A 23,896-nucleotide genomic window follows, 5' to 3' on the forward strand; every position below is an offset into this window, starting at 1 on the left:
GGGAATGAAATACAGAGGGCTCTTAGGCTGGCACAGCCCCTGCTAGTCTGTCAGATGAACTTTCTATATGGGAGGACAGGATAGAACACAGCACAGAATGAAATAAGACCAAGCAGACAGGCCCCAACAGAGATATTGAGCGTTAATGGCAACAGGAAGTCAGCAGACAAGCCAGGGAAGTAAACCACAGTCGCGGCTGACAATGAAATGAGATTTACTATGAAGGCCTGTGGTTAAAGGAAAATAGACAGCCCAGCAAGGGCTGACTAAGGGGGAGAACGTAGCAAGGGATTCACTTCTGGAAGGCTGAGGACTAGACAGTGCACCAATCCCAGTGGGACCTCTAGATTGTCAAACCCAGGGCTGAACTGGGACATTTACACCTCTAGAATGCGGTCACATTTATCACTACCAAGACATCGGCAATTATCTGTCATGGAAAGTTGTGCAGGGGTCTCGATTACGTGCCTGTGCAGGCATTAGGCCCCATTATTCCATTTAGAGATTCCAGTAGCCCCTCTTTTGTTCACACTGTCCCTGAGAGACGTCCTCTCTCTGGGGATATGGGAGTGTCAGGAGAAGTAAAACCAGAGCTCAGAAAATGACTCAGTTGGGGGCTCGGTGCAAGCACAATCCTAACGCTCAGCTGCCATTATGGATCACAGAGCTGATTTTCTAGCTGTCTATTATAATGACTCATGTTTTCTTTTATTTTTTCCTTGGATTATTGAGAAAGAAAGGAGCATGGGAGGGGAGCTCAACAGCATTTAAATTCATTTCTGTTCCGTGAGTCATCCGACCTCTTCCCACAAAGTCCGCATTTATCTGATGTGCTTTACACCCCTTTTTTTCTGCCCAATTCTATCAAACTGTGATTTTAACTCACAGATATTGAGACACAACCGAGGCATGGGTCTTCTGCTCACTTGCTCGGTAGACAGTGCAGGGAGAGACACACTACTCTATCTCCACTTAAAACATAAGCAATTTGTTCCAATCCAAAAGGAGCAAAAATGAGGAAAAGTAGACTCCTCTTGCTCTCTCCCTATTGCTGTCTTTCTTTCTCTGTCTCCTTGGTACTGCAGTGCAAAGGGAGAGATGAAGCAAGTGATAGAGAGAGAGAAGTACAAGGACCATGGAGGAATGTGGGAGAGTGAGAGATGGAAGACAAAAAGAGCGAAAGGGGAAGAGACGACAGGATGAGAAAGTTAACGGAGGGTGATGGAGGCAGCTGAGTGAATCTCAGCAGTAAATCATCTCAGAGCCGCCCCATCCCTATCTCCTCCTCGCCTCGCCAGGAATCTTTTTCCCCCTGACCTTGTCTGCCGCTGTGTCTGTGAAGAAAAGATGGGGCCAGATTATCTATGATTGGAGATGGTCATTATCTAAACACAATCTTGGAGCCAGGTCCCACTCCTCTAGCCACTGCTGTGAGACTGGAGACCACACTGATGAGAAGAGAGATGATGGGTCAGCCAGCAACACCCTCTCCTTTTATTAACTCTGATAAGATGGTTTCAACACTCTCCCGAAATGCCCAGCAACCTCCATCAACATTGACTTTTTCACAATGTGCCACTCTACATTTGTCTGCACAGTCTCCTTACACTTCTTGTTTATTAGCTACCCATACTTTGGTTTTATTGGATACTTATACAGTGCCAGGAGCATTGCAATGCCTGTATTTGATACTCAGCGGCCCTGTGTGAGCCTTTTTAATATCTTGTCTTTGCCTTTTGTCTGTCTGGCTGAAGGGAGTCTTTGTGAATGGGTCGTGTTTGTCCTTGCCAACCTGCTGCTCTTCAAAAGGTTGACCCCAGTCGGCCAGTGGAGAGATTGACAGGACCTTAAGATGTTGCGCGCTGTGCTGTCATGCCCCACCCCAGCAGGTAGGGAAGAGTGAGGGCTGCTGGCTGGCTCAGTCTGGCAGGCCACAGGGGAGGGGCTGTCTGGAGGCACCTCACGCCCACAGAGTAGCACGCTCCACTTTACATGCAAATGAAGCCAAAAGATCCCTCTGTGCCCCTGGACACGATCGTGCAAAACTCTGAAAAGTCAAGAAGAACCCTGGCAGCGGTTGATATGCTGAGAAATACACAGAGACACTCGGAGACATGGAGACATACGGCCAGACAAAAGAAAGCAGGGATTTCCATCAGTGACCATTGCAGGGTATTAATTAAAGGTTTGCGAGGCATTGATTTAAATTACTTTCTTTGCAGAGCTATATGACTGGGTCTCGCTATTAGAGAAGATGAGAGAAAGAGACAAAAACTGCAACAGGCAATTTCTCACAAGTTTCCCCAAATGTTTTGTGTTGGTTTTTGATCATGCACACCAGAAGGTTTAAAGCTCCCCTCCCACTCCCCTGGGTAAATGGATGTGACAGCTCTAGTGGTATGAGTAATGCATTTACAAACACGAAGCCTGTATCCTCTCATCGTGCCTGATACACTGACAATTTGAATGTTTGTTCTCCTCTGATTATTCCATTTACCACCTCACTATACTGGATAATCCACTTGCATACATCAGATTGGGACCAGCGGCAGAGAGGTTTAGTGTGTGGTTGCACATCATTTCCATTGTAGCTTGGTAGGAACTATACAGGAGATAGAAGTAGAATGGGGCTTATTAAGTAGTTAAATGTGTGTAAAGGCAAAAGGAAGGCTTGTGGGGGTTGAGGAATGTGGCTGAACAAATACTATACTTTATGCAGGTTGTTGCACAATTAACTTCATACATTACATTTTCTACATTGACTTCGACACTATACTTGAATGGAGCATACTGACACTGAATTATACATCACATTTGGGCATTTTTGCATCCTAACATAACATCAGTTGGGAAAAAAACAATGCACCATTACTGTAATACAACAGGAAAACTACAGTCTAAGTAGCAAAATGAGTGCATAACTGTCATTTTTTTGGTAGCCTAGTCAATATAAATACTGTACTTGAATCTCCATCAAGCAATATTTGTGATTATTAATATTAAATCTAATGATTCCTTGCAATGTAAAAGGTTTGCTTGTACTGGATCCTAGTGAAAATCAACATTCCAGTCTGTAGCTTTTTGCATTTTTGGGCTGCTACTCCCAGCTAACAAGCTCATATGCTACCTCTAGAGAAATTATAGCTAAAAAGTGGCCAGTATTGCCAACAGATAATATTTGTAACATGTGTAAGTCTACAACAATGAAACAACTTAAGAATGGTTGGAAACCCAGCAAGTGTGGCAATCTCATTGGTGTACTAGCTAAAACTGCGATGGGATCCTGCTACCCTGCTGGTAGTTCAAACTACTTTCCTGGGTATCAAACTGCTACCCAGAACCTTCATCCCATTGTCCATACATTTTGTTCATATAGGCACAAATGATGTTAAGTGACAAGTGAAAATTACTCATCGAAACCATCAACAGTCTCTGTAATTGTCTGTTCTCTCTGGGCCAATTCCCTTGTCAGAAAGATGTTTTTTTTTAACATCAGCATTGGGTTTTTTTTTAAAGTGTTTCCATATGTCTTCAATGGAAACCTTTCAGTCATCATTTTCACTCATTGGCAAGCAAGTGGGCCTAATTGTCCCTCACTCATTTGCCAGCACCACCATATGATATTGCAAGATATGCTCTTGCAATCAATCTTTGCAACTCTTGTTAAGTCCCATAACTCTCAGATAACAAGAAATCAAATGCTTGATCTAGCACGTTTTATAATCAAAAATGGGATCCTGTGACTTTTGTTGTATGATGTCTCATACTAATTTTTCATATAATGTAGCATATGTGTAAGCTGCAATTTGAATGTAACAATTTATTGATCCCTAAGATTAAATTCTATTTGTTGATATGTAGGAATGTATTCCGTATGTGTTTTGCTTGTTCGCTGGATTTTTTGCATTACTTTTCTCGATACAGTGCTATCTACCCTTCTTAATTTTCTACAGTTTATTTCTTCATGGGAATACAACTACATTTATTTTTTCTCCATAATCAACCCATTTATTATTTAGTTTTATTTATTTATAACTTGTTCAGCCTACAAAATATCAAAAGATCATTGACTGCCAGTGATAATTTCTCTGGCAAGTGACTAACTGATTATTTACTAATGTTTTCTTTTGACAAAAAATGCTCCAAACTTTGCAGAATTAATTACCTGATGATAAAATACATATATATATAAATAAAAAAGAAGAAAGAGAAAAGTTTTAATTGGCAAATGGAAATGAAAGTGTTGCAGCCAGAGCATAAGTAACTCTGGATTCAAACAATTAAAACAGACACTGTATAAAAAATAAAGAACGTCAAATACACTGAAATAAAATCACTATTCCAAGAATATAAAAAAAAGGCCAACATTATGTAAACTTAAAATGCCCATTATTTAAAAAAGCCTACTGAAAGCAAATGGTACCTTTTGATTCCAAATGGACTCCTGTAGCCTTCACACAATTGGGGCATACAGGAGATGATGAAAAACAAAGCCCAACTCAATATTAAAGAGCAGTTTCCAACATTTTATGCACCCGGTCTGTACGCCTACATGTGTGAGCGTGTCTGGTGGCGGGCCTCCCAGGCAGCAGCATACCAGCATCAGGCTTTTCTAATGAGTCCATAAGAAGCACAACTTCTCTGTTGTGCTGCCTGGAACATTACTCTGCATTTGAAATGCACCCAGTGGCCTAGCAGGCATCTTTTATCGTTGGATGCAGCTGTCCATGCTTTCTGAACACTTACTACTACCAAGCTTCCCTGACTATCGCCAGCAGGCAATAAGTGATAGAATCATGAAAAAAAAGAGAAATATTTACCACGACACCGGAGCAGAAAAGTAATTCTTTAAAGAGAATATTCCCATTATTGGCAAACAAAAGCAGAAACTTTTGAAAAGTAGACTTCACAGCAACTGATTCTTTGCCTGGAGAAAAAGAGCAGGGTGAGGGATGACAATAAAGGGTAAAGAGAAAGATTCAGAGAGAGCAATAGAGAGACAGAGGAAGAGGAGAGCAACAGAAAAGCACAATCTATATGCATATACAGTACTGCAGCCTACAACACAAGTAGCACTTTATTCCAGAGAGAGAAGCATCAATCTTGACAGCATATGGCGTCTGTGCAAAATCCATTAATTTTTAATATACCGGGGCTGAAATGAAAAGGCTTCCTGAGACAAGCAATTGTCAGATGTCAGTAGTGTTTTGATAACTTTTTTGATCTCCTTTTTTATTTGCATTCATAAAATGGGGCTGTCCACATGCCACCTCAGTTTGGACATGGCTGCAGACTGACATGGAGCCATTTTCCACTCAATTGCTTCCACCTTCAGTCGGGAGATGAGGCACTTGGTAGAAACAAAATAAGACGTGTGGATGACAGTGTGTGTGAGAGAGTGAGCATGCACTGGCTGAGGCCTGAAATAAAACTTAACATAGCACATGTATCTTTGGATCTGCTAATTACTTTTTTAAGTAAACAGCATAAATGTTCCAGAGGTTCATGCGTTAATTAATGGTGTTTGAGGATGCAGTGATACAAAATAGAAATCTAACTGTACCACATGTGCACATACTATTATTTTAAAGTAGTGGCAAGGTTTTAAAGTGCAGATTACAAAGGTCTCTTCAGTGTAGAGCAGAGAAGTGCTGTAGAGCTCAAATGTTCTCTAGCTCTATGGCTCAGCCCTGTTAAAGGGATAAGATGAGCCCCTCTCAATGAGAGATAAGTACAAAGAGGTCAAACAGTTAGCTCAGTGAGTTTTGTCATACTTCTATATCCTCACTCAGTTCCATAGGAAGGTCTTCACCCCTCTTAATGCAAATACATGACAGTACTTGAGAGGAGTATGCTTTTTTTCTTCCTCTCCTCACTTTTAATGGATTACTTTTTGGAGTCATCTCCTTGTGCGGAGGCTGCATTACTAGATATTTATTCATATTCATAAAATGCCAATTTAAAGCTTGCAAGTGGCCATAAGAGATGAGCGGGAACTTGCAAAATCCAATAAGAGCTGCTTTGGAGACAGGTGTAAAGTGGACTAATTAATAGCAATCCATACTCTGGCCAGGGCATGCAGTGGGCCGACTGAGACACTCTTAGGTCAGGCAATGAAAAGATAGCAGCTCCAAATTCATTTTCTCACTGTGGCTCTCCCAAAGGAAGACTCCGAAGTACACTCACACTTCCTTTAATGCCTTCACTGGGGTGTAATTTATTTTTGCGTTCGCCAGCACATTTGGAAAGTTCATTACCTCGCTCATGGCTTGTTAATTAGCCTTGTAAAGCCGCCATTAGATCTCCTCGGGCCAGGACCAAGATGAGACTTTTGTCCCAAAACATTAACACACTGCAGGAGGCCTGTAAAACTGCACTCTGTCCATTTAAGTTGTAACAGTGACAACTCAGTGAAAATCTGAATGATGGAGGGACAGTCATGGCAAAGTCACGTGTGCTCTGGACAGACTGTGGCCTTGCTTCATGTTTCACCTTTGCTGCCATGTGCAGGGGCAAGCTCATTTCTCAATAGCACCTGTTCAGGGCTGACTTTACAACTACACAGCTCCTCCGCTGATGCCCAATAACCAGCTAGATGTCTGTCCTCCTGTCAGTCTTAACTGAATCCTAGTCGACAGTATAAGTGGTTGTCTCCGCGGTGATCTGCTCAGGGTTCTCCCTCACTTCCAACCCTGAAGCTCCAAGAGAGGAGAAACATTAATGAGCAGTTGTATCAGGCTCAGCTGGTGAGTTTGAAAAATCCTGCTGTGTGAGGCGTGACTACAGGAACATGGACTGACACCACAGCTACAGCACCAGCAGTAGAGACCAGGCACCGTGGCCTTATTGATTATGCAGGTGCTCATTTGTGTGGCCAAGCGGGTAGCAGGCACGTGTCTCATTTGAACTTTACAGAAATGGAACAGGATCCGATTTCCCCGCTGCAAAAAGGAAGCCCTGGTGTTTTATTTTTAGAACAGCTGCATCTAATGGGGCCTGGCAGGTACAGGAGGCGTCACATCTGTCGAGGCCCAGGTGATGCTCTCGCCCTCCGCTCCTCCCCACTCCTCGCCCGCTCCCTACCAGTCAAATGACTCACACTGAAGATCAACAGTGTCATTTCCAATAAACTCCTCTTCCTCTTCCTGCCACTTTCCATCAGTTCTGGCGATGGGTTCTTGCTAGTAGCCATTTCATTCCACAACAGAACGGAATAGGGGATGCATAATGTAAAAGATGTAAAGAAGATGAATGCTCTGTCTAATGCCAGGGCACTGGGAAGATTAATTAGAAAAATCCAGCTGTCTGACTGGCCGAAATTTAGTGGTATAGAGTCCATACGTCTGAGCCAGAGTGCCCCCCTCTGGAGCACATGTGGAAACTATGTCATGCAGTAGCAGTCAAGATATTGGTGTAGGTGGAGCTGCCCTTCAAATTTAATGAGGAGGAACTCTGCAAATTTTACTTGTTCAGCATTGGTTGGGAAATTGGGAAAAGTCAGTGCTCAACATCAACCTAGATGTTGAATCACACCAGATTCAGCACACATTTAGATTGTATAATATTCCTGGCTTTATAACTTTTCCTTGTCATTTAAACTTTATCTAGTTTACATGACTGTAATTTAGTCTGGAATACAGCCTTGACATTTTCATGATTCATACGCATTTGTTTTAAGACACAGTCACATAAGTCACATATCTCACTGTGAGTTATTGGATAGAATTAGTCTCCATCACATGGCCAGTATGAAGTGGATCGGCACTGGTAGAAGTTGTCACAACTTTCTGGCACACACCCCACGCTTCCATGCAATTATTTCACTCCTCCTGATGTTTTTAGCTATATTTGTCTTATCTTAACACAAAAAATAAAAATAATTTATTCATAATAGTGGGAAGTAAGCTGGGCAATTTAAGGGATTTAACAAAAATTTAGTCAGGAGATCATGTATCACAATATAAACTACCCACTGTAGTGCTTTGCTATTCTTTCATTTTGAGACATGAGAACCAGACCTTGTAGCTTTCATAGTTGAAATGTTTTGCAATGCTTTATGCTAAAACCCTGATCCATCACTGGGCTGAGAAAGAAATAGGTTGCGATCTTGGTTATTGTGGTTGTGTTGTGCTGCAAGGCAGAAAAAAAATCTCATTCACCTTTTTACATGTATATAGCCTATAAAGAATAATGCATTGTGTGCACAAAATTGTAGGGAGACAAATTCTTTCTCTGAATTGCACTGTGTGAATCTTGCTTAATTCTAATTTGTATATGATGCGATTGTTGGAGTTGAAAAATGACAAATCTACAAACCTTTGGCTCATAATTATCCACAAAAAACATTACACAGAAGAGCTTCATTCATTATTTCTGCTCAGCCAACATTGCGCAATGCACAGAATGTTCGTTTTTTAAGTCTAATTGACTTATTATATTTGTTCCGTGACTAAGTTTTCAGAAGACATGTGAGTGCCCTAAAACTTAAGCAGTAAGCAGAAAGCTGAACATGGTATATATATATATATATATATATATATATATATATATATATGTATGCATATGTATATATAAACATAGACTTTAATGAGGCACTTTTCTCAAGCTTATCATGCGTCGAAAATATGTGAAGACCCTTAAAACCCCTGTGGATATAATTCATTGCCCAGCAGGTAGCACCTTTGACACAAAGTTAACTCTTGCTTATTATAACACCTTTGGTGACAAGAAAAGGTAATACCATGTTCTTGTTCCATGTTCTCTCAGTGACTTAAGCATCCAGATGATCTAACAGTACATCTACCAGAGCAAAATATCCCCGCTCTCTTTCTACATTTACCTGAAACCCACAGCGCTCCAAACATCGTCTGTATCAAACATCACTGTGGCAGACTTGAGTATCTTACTGGCAACAGGAATATATCTCCCTTATACCAGGGTGGGGTGGCACACCACACAACAGTAAGATCAGCAACAACAATAACAACAACAGCAGCAGCAGCAACAGAAACAGCATAGGCTCAACACAGCAGACTGCTGATAAAAGGGTGGGTGGTTTGAGTTGTACAAGTTCCTCTCAGCTCAGCGGAACGGTGCCATCAGCTGTAGCATTTGTCTGTTCTCTCCTCTCTTCCACCCTCCCTCCTTCCCTCCCCCTTCCTCTCTTCCTATCCAGAAGACAGGAAGCTGTTTGTGGGAATGCTCGGCAAGCAGCAGAGCGAGGACGACGTCCGGCGGCTGTTCGAGACCTTCGGCCAGATCGAGGAGTGCACCGTCCTGCGAGGGCCTGATGGGGCCAGTAAGGGTCAGAGCCCACACACCTCCCACTCGTTTTCCCTTGTCTGTCCCTCTTCCTCCATCTGTCTGTCTGTACGTGTGCCGTCTCTCTTTCTCTTTCTGCTCTTTACATCTTAAGAGCCATGCTTCACCCGCCGTGAACTCACTGACATCGTCTGCGATCCACTCTGCTCCTGAATAACTCATCCTCCCCTTCAGCCATTCTGTTTTTTTACCGCATCTTATGTGTCTTGCTTGCATTTCTTTCATACCTCATTGTCACCGTGCTCAGACACCTCGTTTCTCTCACTTTCCTTTTCTCACTCTTTTGTGCATTTCCATTCAATTTTTGTTCTCACTCTACCTCCTAACCTCCTATGCCGTCTCTTCATCACGGCAGCTCCTCTCACCCTGGGCTTGTACTCAACAAATACATCACAAAACACCTCGTCTTTCTGCTTACCACTCTCCTCCACCTCCTCTTCCTGTTATCTGAAAAGTGGAGGGGTGTAATCATGTTTGTTTCCCACACTCCCGTCATTCCTCCCCAGAGACACCATTGGACGATAATGTCCCACTTTAAATAAAGCAGCCTGGCTCTGGGTTTTGCTGCTGTCACTCACTGTGTGGCAGATTTGCCTGCATTCAGGAACAGCTTACGCATTCATGTCTGTGGCTTATGTGCTATCTAGTTAGTAGAGCATGGTCAAATTAAAGACAGCTGTGAAATGGGTGATGCAGGTGTGATTGTTCTGGGAGTGCGAGAGGCCTCCCCATCATCCTTTGATGGGTCCCTGTCTCACAGTCATATTTGTAGCGATAACGCCAGCGATATTGCCCGGAACCTCTGCCTTCCTTTCTCTCAGATGACTGTGATTTATTCTCTTATATGAAGCGTCTGAATGTGTGAAAAGGATGTGTGGAAAGGCGAGAGAGAGGGGTTGATAATACACACGCCTTGTGAGTATATCAAAGAGAAAGGCTGGCTATACTGAACCACACACCTATCTGTGTCTACATCTGTTCCTCTCACTGTTAATCCCGGGTCTATTGCTCTGCGCCGCCCCAGTGGCCCACTACCTTTCTTTCTCCCTGGTTTGTTTCCTCTTTCGCTGTCTCTCCCTCCCTCTCTTCCTGTCCGCTCAGATGCCTCAAGCTGATTGACAGCACATGAAATGAAATAAGGCCGGTGCTGCTGTGTAAGACAGGAGCTAGTTTTCTCCCTCATTCGCACTTTCACTCCTTTTCACCCACCTGCACCCCAAACCTCAACTCTTTTTCTTTCTCCTCTTTTCACAAGCCATACATTTCCTGTATTGGTATTTGTCTCTATTATCACTGCCTTGATCATTCTCTTTCTCCAAGTTTCGCTGCTATGAAATGGAAAACTGTAGAGGAGTGTTAACTATGAATGCTACCACCAGACAAAGGTCTCATATATAGGTATCTGGTCCTATCACTGTGCAACAGTCCCACGCAATCATTACGGGATGTTACGGCAAATTATTTTGCCAGCCGCCTCGCTCGGGATGAGGTTCCTGTAATTTGAATGAGACAGACCTTGAAATTGACAGTGCTATCTGTTCCATGATGGAGGCTTAGTCCCCTGTTGATGTAAATTTATGCTACTCAGAAGCTTTTCAGCACCCCTCTTCACCCAATAAAAAGGCCGAGAAGTTTAACATCCATCTCTCTATGGCGCTGCTCCTCAAAGTACTTTCAAAGTGCAACACTTGCTGCCAGAGTTGAATAGAGCCCCGAATTGTCAGGAATAATAGAGAGATGGCTTTTAGGTCTATAATTAAGTTGTGTTATAAATGTCACCCATCCAGCAGGATGGAATTCATGCATACATATTATTACCCCAGGAATTCAAAAGGCAGTGCAGATCCTCTCGCTTGAAAGCAATACAATCTCTCTTTTTCCCTTTTCCCCAACTCATTCTGAGCCATCAAATTCAAAAACTCAAATGTGCACTATAATTTATGAGGCTGTAGCACTTCCAATTCTTTTGAGATGCTGTGCTCTGTGTTCCTTAACTTTTTTTTTCCTTTTTTCGGTCAGGAAAAGCAAGGCTATAGCACTGATTTTTTGAGAAATTTAAGTACATTGTGTTTGACATGACTTTGCCAATGATGGTGTATACAAAGCCCTGCAGTTTTGAATGTCTTTATAGTTGGGCAGAGCTGCTGGGGTCACTGGGATCCTGGCACAATATCTGATAGCCTTGTTAGGGAACCAACAGCAAGTTATCTTGCCCTACAAAACCAAAAGGCTTTTGCGAGAACAAACTGCCCCTTATTATTTCAACTACAAAGGTTAAATGCGTTTGTTCCTTCAAAGACAGAGTTACAGTCAAATGGCACACAGTAGGCCGACGCATTTCAGTTGGACAAATGAAGACCTTTCCTGGCTCTACCCGGAGGGGCGTTCAAGTGAAGTAAAAGGGTGCTAGAGTGCTGTGACAGAATCAAAGGCTTCTTTGACTTATCTGTTTTCCTCTGTAGATCTATACAGCTTTGAGGACATTTGACAGTACAGAAAACACATGGTCTTTACTACTCACCACATTTCTGCACACAAGAGTTTCAACTGCTTATTATTTATTGTGTGGATGGAATGTGGATGGGAAGCCTTAGGTAAAGGTGGAAATTGTCCTCCATTGATTGTACACACACTGCATGTCCCTCAGTTCAATCTTTTTGATTCTGTCAGGAAATTATTAATTTGTTTGTCTGGAAAGCAAAGCTGACTCCCGAGATGTAGAAGTGAATGGGTCGCTGCCAGACACAGAACATCTCCTGAGTCTACCTATCAGTGTTTGTAATTTAAATGAATCATCACAACTCTTTGGGGAATGTAGAATGAATAAATGTATATGAGCATGTGTTACTGTTTTAAATAGATACCAGGAGTTCTCAAGAAACCAGAGATTGAACTGAGGAAAAGCCTGTCTGGTTCTAAGACACTGGTGCTGCTCGATTAATGAAAAGGGGCAGAATTAATCCATGAGTTTGTTAATTAGGTATCTCTTGACTTAACACACGAGCTACCTGAAGGCAAGGATAAGAATAGAACATAACAGAATACCCTGTGCAGTCTATGACGACCATAAAGCTTAGAGAAATAGCTTCTGTTTAATTTAATAGCTTTTGGAAAATTACCACATTTCAGTTCCACTGTATTTCAGTTCACTAGCTTTCTCTTGATGTTAAAGTACCTACACACTGATACACTATTTAATCATGTGGTTAAGATATATAAGCCTCCAAAACACATATTGTGCATTATTATGATCTACTTGACTCACTTTTAATGTCATTTGAAATATTAATGAAGTGAGGCTCCAGAACACTGACTGACATTGATTTTTCCTTTTGAGCACTAACTACAAAACAGATTTAAGATGATTTGAATGCCCCCTGAGCGAAGCCCCCCCACCACCCCCAAATCTGAAATTATATGTGAGCAAAGATTCGGTTAGATAGGCAGATTATAATACTATGCCTTTGTCATCATAATCTCTTTCATGAGTGACTGCACACAAATCACAATGTGTAAATATTAAACAGATTAATAATCACAAACAAGTCAGGATAGTAAATGCCTTGGCTCCATGCTCCAAAGTGGAGGGGGTGGAATTAGAAATGGGCGAGGGACAGGATGTTCCACAAAGCTAATGCCTTCACTACAATTAGACTGATTTATTCAGAGTTATGCGCTGAACACACAAATGGCAGAATATATTTACAAACCAGATAACATGAAAACAATGGTAATGAATGATGTTTTCCCCCCATATTCAAGGCCATTTCCCTGATGTTGTGCCCCTCCCCTCTTTTTGTCTCTTTTTTTTATACAGGCTGTGCCTTTGTCAAATTCTCCAGCCACGCAGAAGCACAGGCCGCCATCAACAGCTTGCATGGTGGACAGACCATGCCTGTAAGTAACACACTTTAAAACACACTTGTAAAAAGTATTAAGAAAATTAACTTTAATACCATTACTACTTACTACTACTTATTTTGAAGTAGCTGCAACGGTTGAGGGAGACTGAGATAAAGTTAATTCCAAAGACTGGCTGACTGTTTTCTGCAGGCCATGTCTTCCCTTAAAGCTTTCTAATCAACATGCCTTTCACATGCATACGCCCACTGGAGGGTGTACGCCTCTTTGAAATTCAATACTGACTCTGTTTCCAGTCACATACAGTACAAAGAGTATTTCAAAAACATACACATAAACACACAGAAAAGATAACACAATATCTAAAATATATCAATATTATACATATATATACACACCTATTATACATATACAAACACACACACATATATATAACAGTGTCTCATTTCATTTCAAAGTACCCAAACAATCCAAAGTCTCACGTACATTTTTCAGTGTGTTATCACACACAAAAGATTTCCACAGTCAGCATCTGCCACCTTACAGGGCACAGCTGCAAGCTCTGTATCTCTGTTTTTTCACTCAATATCCATTTCCTTCTCCAACTATTCAAACTACCTTTTCGGCAGACAGATAGAGAGTGTTTACATTCACAGTCTTATAAAGATATGATTGCTTTGCACCGCACATGAATCCTTGAATGTGTCCTCAGGAGACATCATGCTGCATATGTCAATATGATGTTATTTATGTATAAAGGTTGGAACTGGAGTCATAGAATGAAATATAAAAAAAAATAAAACTATGCATATATAGTGCAGGCATAGTATGGGATGATATTGTACGCATGAGTTTGTCATTACACAGAAAAAATGTAGAAGCTGAGAAAACCAGCTGCAGAGCCTAAACACAGCTTTTGCTACTGCTAAAAGCCAAATCCAGACATGAGTCAGAGGATCGTGGCTGAAGTGGTTTGCATCATGCCAATTTTGAGCCAACTTTTAAACTTTTTAAGCTAACAATGTTTCTGCACAAGTTGTTTTTGTTAGTTGAACAAACGAACAAATAGTTGGACATTCAGTTAACACAAGCATTTTGTAAGTTCTGAAATGGTTCCACAACTGAACACACGTTAACAGAACTTTCTTACTTTGCACAGCTAAAGATTTCATGTTATGAGGACTGAAAGACTGTCTTGGTTTTTTGCCACAACTGAATTTTTACTTGTATTTACTTTATTCATATTTCTAAGTCTGGACAACCTATATTCCTTATTTATGTCAAAGAATATACTGCAAGTTGGCATTTATACAGTGTAAAAGTAAGGTTAAATGTATTTATTGCAAGTGAATAACATTGGCATCAAGAAATTTCGAAATGATTCACTGTTTTCAGACAGGTTGTCTCAAATCTAGGTCTCAATTTGCATCGTTTAGACTGTGAATAAGTAATGTGGAAGCTGCCACACAACCTCTGGCTGCAAATTTGATTATATGGGACAAAAAGTGTGTGAGAAGAATTCCGACAACATCCTATTTTTGGCTGTGTTCCAAACATGAACAAATCAAAGTACAGATGACTATTTTCTCCAGTTTCTACTGATGGATGCAAACGTTTTTCTTTGCAGGGGAAACTAGTCTTCTCTCAAAAGTTCAAAGTTTGAACAGCACATTTGAACCTGTTCCTGAAAACTGAAATTAGTGTGAAATTAGTGGCTTTACACTGGGAGACAGTGTGTCAGTCAGTAGTTAGGCCAAGAAAGATTGTGTAATTAACCTTTGACACTGTACACTGTATGCTATTCAGGCAATTTATGAGAATGGCTAGACAGTGAGGGTTTGGATTTCTTACATCAAGATATAAATGTGTCATCAGCGTAACACTGAAACTTTGTTGACTGTTTTTGATATGTTCAAGTACAATCATGCATGAATACTGTACTGCATTGGATTGAAAACTGAACCCACCTCACTTCTGATGAGCAGAACTGAGCAAAAGTTTTATGACTGAGATCAACCCTTTACATGTTTTTAAAAATCCATTAATTAAGGGGCAAAATGCTATAGATGATAGATAAGATACAGGCATTTATTCATTCATTTAGAAGCTAAATATTTTGTAATATAGAGTGGGACAGGTAAAGGGTTTATACAAGTCACAGCATCTTCCAGCAACATGGGACAAATTACTTGAAAAATGCTCATCACAGTCAAATTATTAACAGTGACAGTTCAACTTTTCGCTGAAGAATATTAAACATTTAAAACACTTGAAAACACTTATCAAGCGAGGCTTCATTACAGTGACTAGAAGGAGGTTAACAAGTAAGTCAATAATATTGAAAAGCACCCTGGAGTTAGGATGGCTCTTCAAAATGAGGTCAGATTAATAAACTGCTTTTTGCTTCCTTAACTGCTTTCTGATATTTCGGCAGTAAGTCCTTGGTAATATTGTGGGGCACTTGCAGTTTATTAGCCTCCCTGTTAACACGTTGGCTTTTCTACATTTACCCTTCACAGCCTGGATTCTATCTACCCACGACCGGGGTATATATCCTGATATGTGGTGGAATAATGTTATGCTGTAAATAGTAGTTATATTGCTGCTTGGCCCAATTGTAAATCAAATTGTATTAGGATCCCTTCTTTCATTTTACAGACACAGAATACATACAGTACCAGTCAAAACTTTGGGCACACTTTCTCATTCAAGTGAATGGGAATGTGTGTCCAAATGTTTGACTGGTACTGTATACAGGTATTTATTCTCATGACGTCTGTGCAGACACATATTTAGAATTACACAGAATCAAACTGCATGCTAACATATAATGAGAGATCTCACCTACAATACAAGAGGATGATGTGCACTGTGGACTGGATTGTACTACACAATAGGTGTATATTCAAATGCCCTTTTGAGAAGTGTGGAATTAAGTTGTGTAAGTACGTAAGTTAAGTTTTTCTGTAAGTACATTGTAAAAAACTTATTATGATTTTTTTAGGAACTAATTGGCAGCAATTGACAAGTAACTTATTGTAATATTTTACAGTAAATCACTTGTCAATTGCTGCCAGTTAGTAATTGTAAATATAAACACAGTGAAATTACTGTAAAATAAATTAAAGTAAGTTTACTGTGTTTATATTTACAGTAGCAATATTGTAATTGTAAAATGAAACAGTATTGTAATGATATTGTATCTACAGTTACAGGAGCTGTACATAACTGTAATATAAAATACAGTGATTTCATGCTACTGTGTATTGAAAAACAGTACCAGACATTTTGCAGTAAATTAGATTACAGTTATTCATGAAATGGTGTAAACTTTCAAACTACACTTTAAAATTCCAATAAATGAGTACAGAACCAACTCTTTCAATGACAATTGTTTATTGTTAACTGTTGAACAGGAACAAACAGATTTACTAATCTTCATTTTGCGCAGGGATTGTGCATACCATGTTTACAGAAATCTAATCTTCTTCCATATGGCAGAAATACCCATGCTGAATAGTGAACTGCTGCAATTAAATCTGTGATGCACAATTCAAAGGGTTTTCCCTTGGACAGGACAGCAGAACAAAATAAGCTGTTTACCCTTAATGACATATCAGATGTGCACTGGTTCACACAAACTAGTAAAAGAGCCTGTTGCCTGCTGCTCTTTGTCATCCAGCTCACTGTGGCTTTGCAATATATTAATATGACCTGCTGACCAAACAGCACAAAACATTTTGCTGTGTACACCAATATTTACTGACCAATAGCACCAATTTGGTCAGTTTTGCATTTCCTGTACATTCTTCATAATGAAAGCCACACAGTGGTATACCAGTGAGAAGCTTTTCATGTGAAGCAGCAATGGCGGGAAGTGTTGGGACTGTATGGGCATCAACTCAACATAGTAAATAAGAATGTTTTCTTTTCAGTTTCCAGTTCTTAGGATTTCGGAACCGTTTACTACATCCCCTCTAGCCATAAAAGTAGCAGGGACCACGTTCAACTTTCTGTCCTCAAAAATCATTCTGTAACTCACAAGGTCAACAAAGTTTTCTTATAAATATATATAAGGATAAATTATAAACATTAGCAAATGTTACAAAGACAACATTAAAAATCCAATATGTAATCCAAAGCTTGTTTAAATAGTTAGATAAAGTTAAATAAATCCTCAAATAAATTAATTAACTAATAAAATACTGATGTCATTTCTTAAGCCCACACTTAAACAAGAGAGACAACATTGTTTGTGTGAGTTAGTACATAAGAACAGATCTCATCAGATGACTGCTGAGGTGCTTGCAGTTCAGCCAAAATAAATACAAAATATAAATATTAAAATGTCTAAAAACAGGCACATAGTATAACAAGCATAACTGGGCCGAAGTTGTCGCTAGCTTCAGGGCTAAACCCCTTCATTTAAACTGAAGTGAAGTCTTGTATTGAGGAAGATTCAACGCAAGACTAAAAACATTAACATCTTAGAGCACAGTAATTTCACACAGTTTGGTGGTAGACTATATTCTTCTGTACCTCATTTTCCCATCTCTATCAGACCTAACATTAGAGTAATTAATTATTAAGTTACAAATGAAAAAAAAAATAGGGTGCTGTTTTCACAGTGAACTGGTATAACAGTGCTGAGTTAGCCGGGGGTGACACAGGCTAAACACATGTTATAGTATTCTCACATGCTCTATGAACACAGAAGATACAAAGCTAACATCTGTACCGTTGAGGCCTGTTGACAAGTTAGATTTGTAACAAGAAGCTGTTTCAGTTTAACACAATGTAGTCAGGTTAACTATGGATTTCTGTTAGTTAACGGACCACTAGCTAATGCAATAATGTTAGCACACATGTTAACACACCTCTGAGCAGCCAGAGATAGATGTGAATAATTGAACTACAAGAACTAGCTTGGTGTAATGTCTGATGTCAGTCAGGACCAAGTGTTTTAATGTTGAAGACTCTTACTGATCAGCTGCTGATGTTGGTGATTCCTGCTGCTGCTGCTGCTCTGGACTGAAGGCTAATGTTACTCCTCACCATGCTGTAAGAAGTGCACTGTCCACACTGCAAAAAATATCTGTTGAACAGATGTCTTTCAAGCTTTTGTGGAGTTTTGGTCTCCCATATCTTCCAGTGCACATTTATGAATGTTCCAAGTTTGTTGCATCCTTAATTTCAGAGAAGTCTGCAGTCAAATGTTAACTGGTAAAGTTAGCAAGCTGTAGGATATCAGAAAGTCCTCATTATCCATCTATGATACCATCTGACAACTTTACACAGAGCAAAAACAGACAAGAACACAATCACTCTTAAAAAGAAAATCCTTTCAGGTAAAAAAGAAGATAACGTAATCCAAAAAGCTGTCAAGTCCCAAACCGGCTGCGGTGAAGAACTTTGGCGCCTAGACTGACTCAGTGATGTTATTCAAATTTGGGATCAAGTGATGCATTTCTTTGGCTCAACCAATCAGCTCATGACTTCACAAACAGTCTGTCATAACCCGATAAACATTGAGACAAATTAAAACAATGAAAAGTAACAGCCTGCAGAACCATGAAGTAACAAGGTGATCTTGAAGAATTTGAATTTGTATGAAAAAAAAATAAATTTCAAATTAATGTTTAAATTATTTAATCTGCACCATGAATTTGAGGGTTTTTATTTGAAAGTATTACAAAATAACCTTCAAATTAGTGATTTTCTTTACAAAAGGGAAAACACAGCTGCCACCCTTAACCACAGTAGTATAATGTTACTGTGTTTTTCTTCAGTAGTGGGATTATTACCAGTGTTTCCCATCCACTGATTTATTTGTGAGGACCTGCCACAATATCAGCATTGACAGCCACATATTGATTTTCTATTTTTTTTACGATTAAAAATGGGTAAAATCTTGTGTCACTGTAAAGCTGCGCATGTTGCATTGATTCTCTCAGCCCCTCCTTGCCCAGCTCTTGCTCTCTCACAAACACATTGACAATGGACCATCTGTGAATAACCCCTCCTCTCCGAACACATTCTAAATCAAAACATGATCATGTGAAGGAGAAAAGATTGTTGCTGGCTTTTCTGCGCAGAGAAGACTGCGGTCACTTCATGCCATCTACACTTCAGAGAGGCGCGGTCACACTATCTCCACTTAAAAATCGATTGCGTGTCTCCATCACTTTGTACGGTAAAGCGTGTGGGTGCCAACAGGGACTCCATGGTGCATTCAGGTGCACCTTGTAAACTCTGAAATCTTTACTTGAATGGCCACAAAGGTTGTTTAAAATGGGAAAGAATTTTTTTCTTTGTTGAAATACATACATACATCTGTCATTACTTTCTTGTTCTTTCACTACAGCATTTTTAATAATCTCATTGCAAAGCAAAACCAATTTACCACTCAGTGCTATAGTGTTGGGACATGGTTAGGAGCAGGTTTGGGTATCAGAAATAAATAAAATGACTATCAAAAAAAATATTATCTATTATCAAAGATAATTATTAATTATTAACAATTAATGAAAAATATTAATAAGAATGAATAATAACGGGGCACCACTCTGGGGTCAGGGACCGATAACTAAACAGTGGATCTGATCTCAAGAAGGGGTGTTCACTTAAAAAAGTCAATATCTGAGTATTCATAACATTCATAAGGTGAACACTGAAGGTTTGAATCCGAGTGCTGACTCTTGCAACCAGCCTTTACCACAATATGTAAACAAACAATACCAAATCAACTTCTCTTTAAGGTATAACAGAGTTAATAACGTTAGCAATCAATTACCAATCAATCGCACTTCAGTCAATACACATCTATCATCCAACTACAAACTATGAAACACATTGCATATGGCACATGTAGATGTGTGTGTATGTGTGTATGCGCGCGCACGTGTGTGTGTGTGTGTGTGTGTAAGAGAGGAAGAGGAGGAGCAAGACGGCAGACATGACCCATCTGGAGGAATATCACACAAGAGTTCTGGTCAGAGGAGGTGACTGCGAGATTTGAACAGAGACAATGAGTAATGGCGTCTGTCGGCTTAACACGTGTCCCTGACAATAAGATAGCTTGGGGACAGAGCTAAGCTCTGCTACTCAAATGTGTGTGTGAGTGTGTGTAGGAGCATGTATGTGCATGGTTAGTTGGAGGTGAAAGCACCAAAAGCATGAAAAGATCCTAGCAGTTGTGGGTAGATACAGTAATTGCTTTTATCACTCAGAGACGTGTAAACGGACAGTGATCCGTCAGCCGTGGTCGCTGACCTTTTAACAGATAAAACACAATTTACTGGCTTCACACATTGTGACAAACTAACACAAAGCAGCCCAACAAAGTTGGACAAAACATAAATCAGCTTAGAGTGATAAACACAGCCAAAACAAGCAGCAAACAATAATATTTCTACAGTATTCTCAGCAGCAGTAACCAGATTCACGGTCTGTTAACTTTGCAACAACAGCAATAGTGTTTAAAATAATACATACTTTAGTAATCTATCTCTGCCTGGACTTAAGCCTCTTAAGGGAGGCAGGTAAAGTGTGTTTCAGTCGGTCTTTCGGGTCTGGCTTGGTTCCTTGGGGCTCAGATGCTGGTGAGGCCGTCGCTTCACTCTGTCGGCGGGTTTTACAGCAGCTGATCCTCGGCAGAGTTGCCAAAGAAATAGCAGAGTTGACTCAGTTGAAGAAAAGTGGGGTTATCCTTGTTTTTCTCTTCTGAAGAAAAGGGTGAGAGCACTGGTTTGCACAGCAGTCTTCTTCTTTGGATCCAGTAACATGCTCAGTTGAACACAGAGAAATTCCCTACTCATCCAGCGAGGTGGAGATTGTGCGGCCTTGTTAGAGTTAACGTACGTACAGGGGTTACTTCCTCGTAGCTGTGGAAACAGATGGAAGCGCGGTTTTGAGAGCGTTTCAGGTGTTTATATACTTGGTGACGTCATGGCTGGGGAACGGAAATTCATGTGGGTTACGGTGGGTCTCGTCCAACGGGGGCTGAGAGTTTGACTCACACCTGGGTGTTAGTTGAGCATAACATGGCGGGAAATGATGTCTGTTTTGGACTCCTTTTGTTTGACTTGGTGCCGTTTCTTTGTTATCAGGCTTTAGTCAGGCTTTGTGACTGCGTGCAGGCCCGCCTTTGTCTCGTACACAATGTATGAGGCCCAACAACAGATTCCAATCTTCAAAATTCCATAAATAATCAAATCAATTTGTTAGCAGCAGTAGTTATCAGTAAACCCCAGCATATTCTTGTATAACAAGTCTCTTGGTATACCTCCACCCCTTTAACTGAGCATAAACACAGTAAATTACTGTGGATTTCACATCCATTTTTAGGTAATGGTGAGTTGGTCCAGTTTAATATACAGTTGTTATGAGATGTATGAACTAGTATTAGTTGGTGTCGATTTGTTTACTTGAAGAAGCATCCCCCTGCTAGTATACTGGATTGTGGAGTACTGCACAGCTGGACACACACATGAGCACACACTCTTTCTGGCAGACATTTGCACCTTCACACACTTCACTGATGTTCCGCAATAAATATTTACGGACACTTCCTGGCAGTCAGATAGTGGCCAGGAAGCCAGATGTAATTTACACATCTTTTTGATGCCGCCTCATTTTGCATTACATTGAAGTAGTGAGGGAGGGAAATAAGTGGTAGAGCTGGTTTAACTTTGTGTGCAGTTGTTGTGCTCAGCAGAGACCAAACTTTTTGGCATGTAAACCGCAAGGTTCAAAATTTAATAAGCAGTGGGCCACGAGTCAAAGGATAATCATGTTGCACACTGATCATGCACAATTATGACAGGCCTCTTACAGAAATTCGATTATAATCAAGATATTTACCTTATGCTCAAAATATCTTGTTAACTCAATCAATAAAATATGTTTACATTCAGAAGATTTACATAATTGGACTCCCCTATGGCTGTTTTTGCTTTGTTGTAGAAATCAAAACTTGGCTCATAGGGACTACTTTTGCATATGTTGTGCATGTTTGTTTTGCTGTAGCCCAGGCACAGCTGCATTAGGTTGAGCCATTGTGCCACCTGAGGTCCACTGCAGATGAACTGTCCAAGGCAACATATGGAGCCCCAAACAAACCTGGGGCGGATCAAGAGCCATCCAAAAGTTCATTAATAATCTATATTATCAATATCTCTCTCCCTCTATCCCTGCACCTGTTATCCTCCTCTCCCCAAATCCAACTTCCTCTCAGATTAATAGGCAAGGTGGCCATTAGTACCCAACTAAGTCTTCGGTACCGATGGGGGATGCAGTTAATTTGGATAATATCACTGCCACATGTCATCAACAACAGACTAACAGGAGGTAGGATTCAGAGAGTGGGCTGCTCTGCTCACTGCCTGCTGCCAGCTGTGTGAGGTCTGGATGAACCTTGAACAAAGAGTTGTCTCTCACTCCCCCTCTGTCTCTCTCTCCCTCTTAATGTTCTCTCTACAGCATCTGTGTTACCTGGCACACACATGCATGCCATAAATAATACCTGCACCAAAATACGCTGGCCCAAAATGAAAGGCTTTAATGAAGCTTAAGGGCAGGAGATGCCACGGAAGGGCATGCGCTGATAGATCGGGTCATAGCTTTAATTGATGTTTATTGCTGATTGCAGGTGCTTCCAAAATTAACTTAAAAGGTGATTGGGCACAGAACAGGAACTCTCACTGGTTCAGCTGTTGAATTACAGTAAGGCTGCAGAGGCACAGGTGGCAAAACTTCAAATGGCAGAGCCGGGGGCAGGCAGACAGCACCCAGCAAATTGCAGCCATTGTCATGTTCGGTGTCACAGCGTGGCTGACAGGGCCTGTGGAGCTCACCGGTGTTGGCAGCAACAAAAGCGTGCATGTGTGTGATACTATAGTTCTGGATTAATGAGAGATAAGACGAAGCCAGAGAGCATTGTCATCGTAACACAGTTCATCAAACGCTACATGAAACTATTATAGGCTCTCGGCAGGCTTGTAGCTGACATACAAACAGGGGTTTTGTTTTTTGTGCTCCTCACATATCGTATATTGTAGTGTAAACTGTTATTTACAGACAAAATTTAGTATACACACCGAGTGAAATACTGTTATGAATGACAGTATTCTTCCTCTGTGTCTTTTGGCTTGATGCAGTGTGCTAGGCAGCTGCAGCAGTATGTGGCGGACAGCAAGGCCAGACCAAGACAGCATCATGCACTGCTAATGAGAGACAGTCTTCCCATGAGGCTAGCAGTGATGTAGCAAGGTTCAGAGAGTTGAATACGAGGCCCACGGGGGGTTGATCCAATTACCAAACAAACTTGTTATGGTGTATTCAATTAATTTCTTACAAATTCTCGATTAACACTTTAAGAGTCTAGAAGTCTGTAAAAAGCTGAGATAAATTTGGAAGTTTCATTTGTCATTCAAAAGTAGCTCCTACAGTCTGTTGAATGGGAGAGATAGAAGGCTCTTGGCACATTAGTTGGTGATCATTAGTATGCTTTTCAGAATGACAATTTTTCCTACAATGAGTATGTTGTTATAGTGCTGTAAGCCTCTGTGGAGGATAGAAGATGAGTGTCTGTTTACCTGTTGGTACACACTTAACACCAGTGTCTTTGTATCACAGTAACGCAGAGATAAAAGCATAATGCCATTCCACTGGTGTAGTTGAGTTCTAATCCCTCAATTACCATTGTGTATTTTTC

The 23,896-nt window shown here is 40.5% G+C and overlaps 1 protein-coding gene and 1 long non-coding RNA gene across 2 annotated transcripts in view; one reads left to right on the forward strand and one right to left on the reverse strand.

The window, feature by feature from the left end:
- celf6 (CUGBP Elav-like family member 6) overlaps positions 1 to 23,896 on the forward strand; it is a 152,007-nt gene that overhangs the window by 96,220 nt on the left and 31,891 nt on the right. Inside the window, exons 4-5 of the mRNA XM_067594659.1 lie at positions 9,176 to 9,304; positions 13,139 to 13,218. Of these exons, the coding sequence (XP_067450760.1) occupies positions 9,176 to 9,304; positions 13,139 to 13,218 (209 nt within the window). The remainder of the gene's footprint in view (positions 1 to 9,175; positions 9,305 to 13,138; positions 13,219 to 23,896) is intronic.
- Positions 1 to 23,896, reverse strand: part of LOC137186056 (uncharacterized) — a 99,568-nt gene that overhangs the window by 71,143 nt on the left and 4,529 nt on the right. The gene's annotated exons all lie outside the window — the stretch shown is intronic.

This window comes from Thunnus thynnus, chromosome 1 (assembly GCF_963924715.1).
Source record: "Thunnus thynnus chromosome 1, fThuThy2.1, whole genome shotgun sequence".
NCBI classification, from domain to species: Eukaryota; Metazoa; Chordata; class Actinopteri; order Scombriformes; family Scombridae; genus Thunnus; species Thunnus thynnus.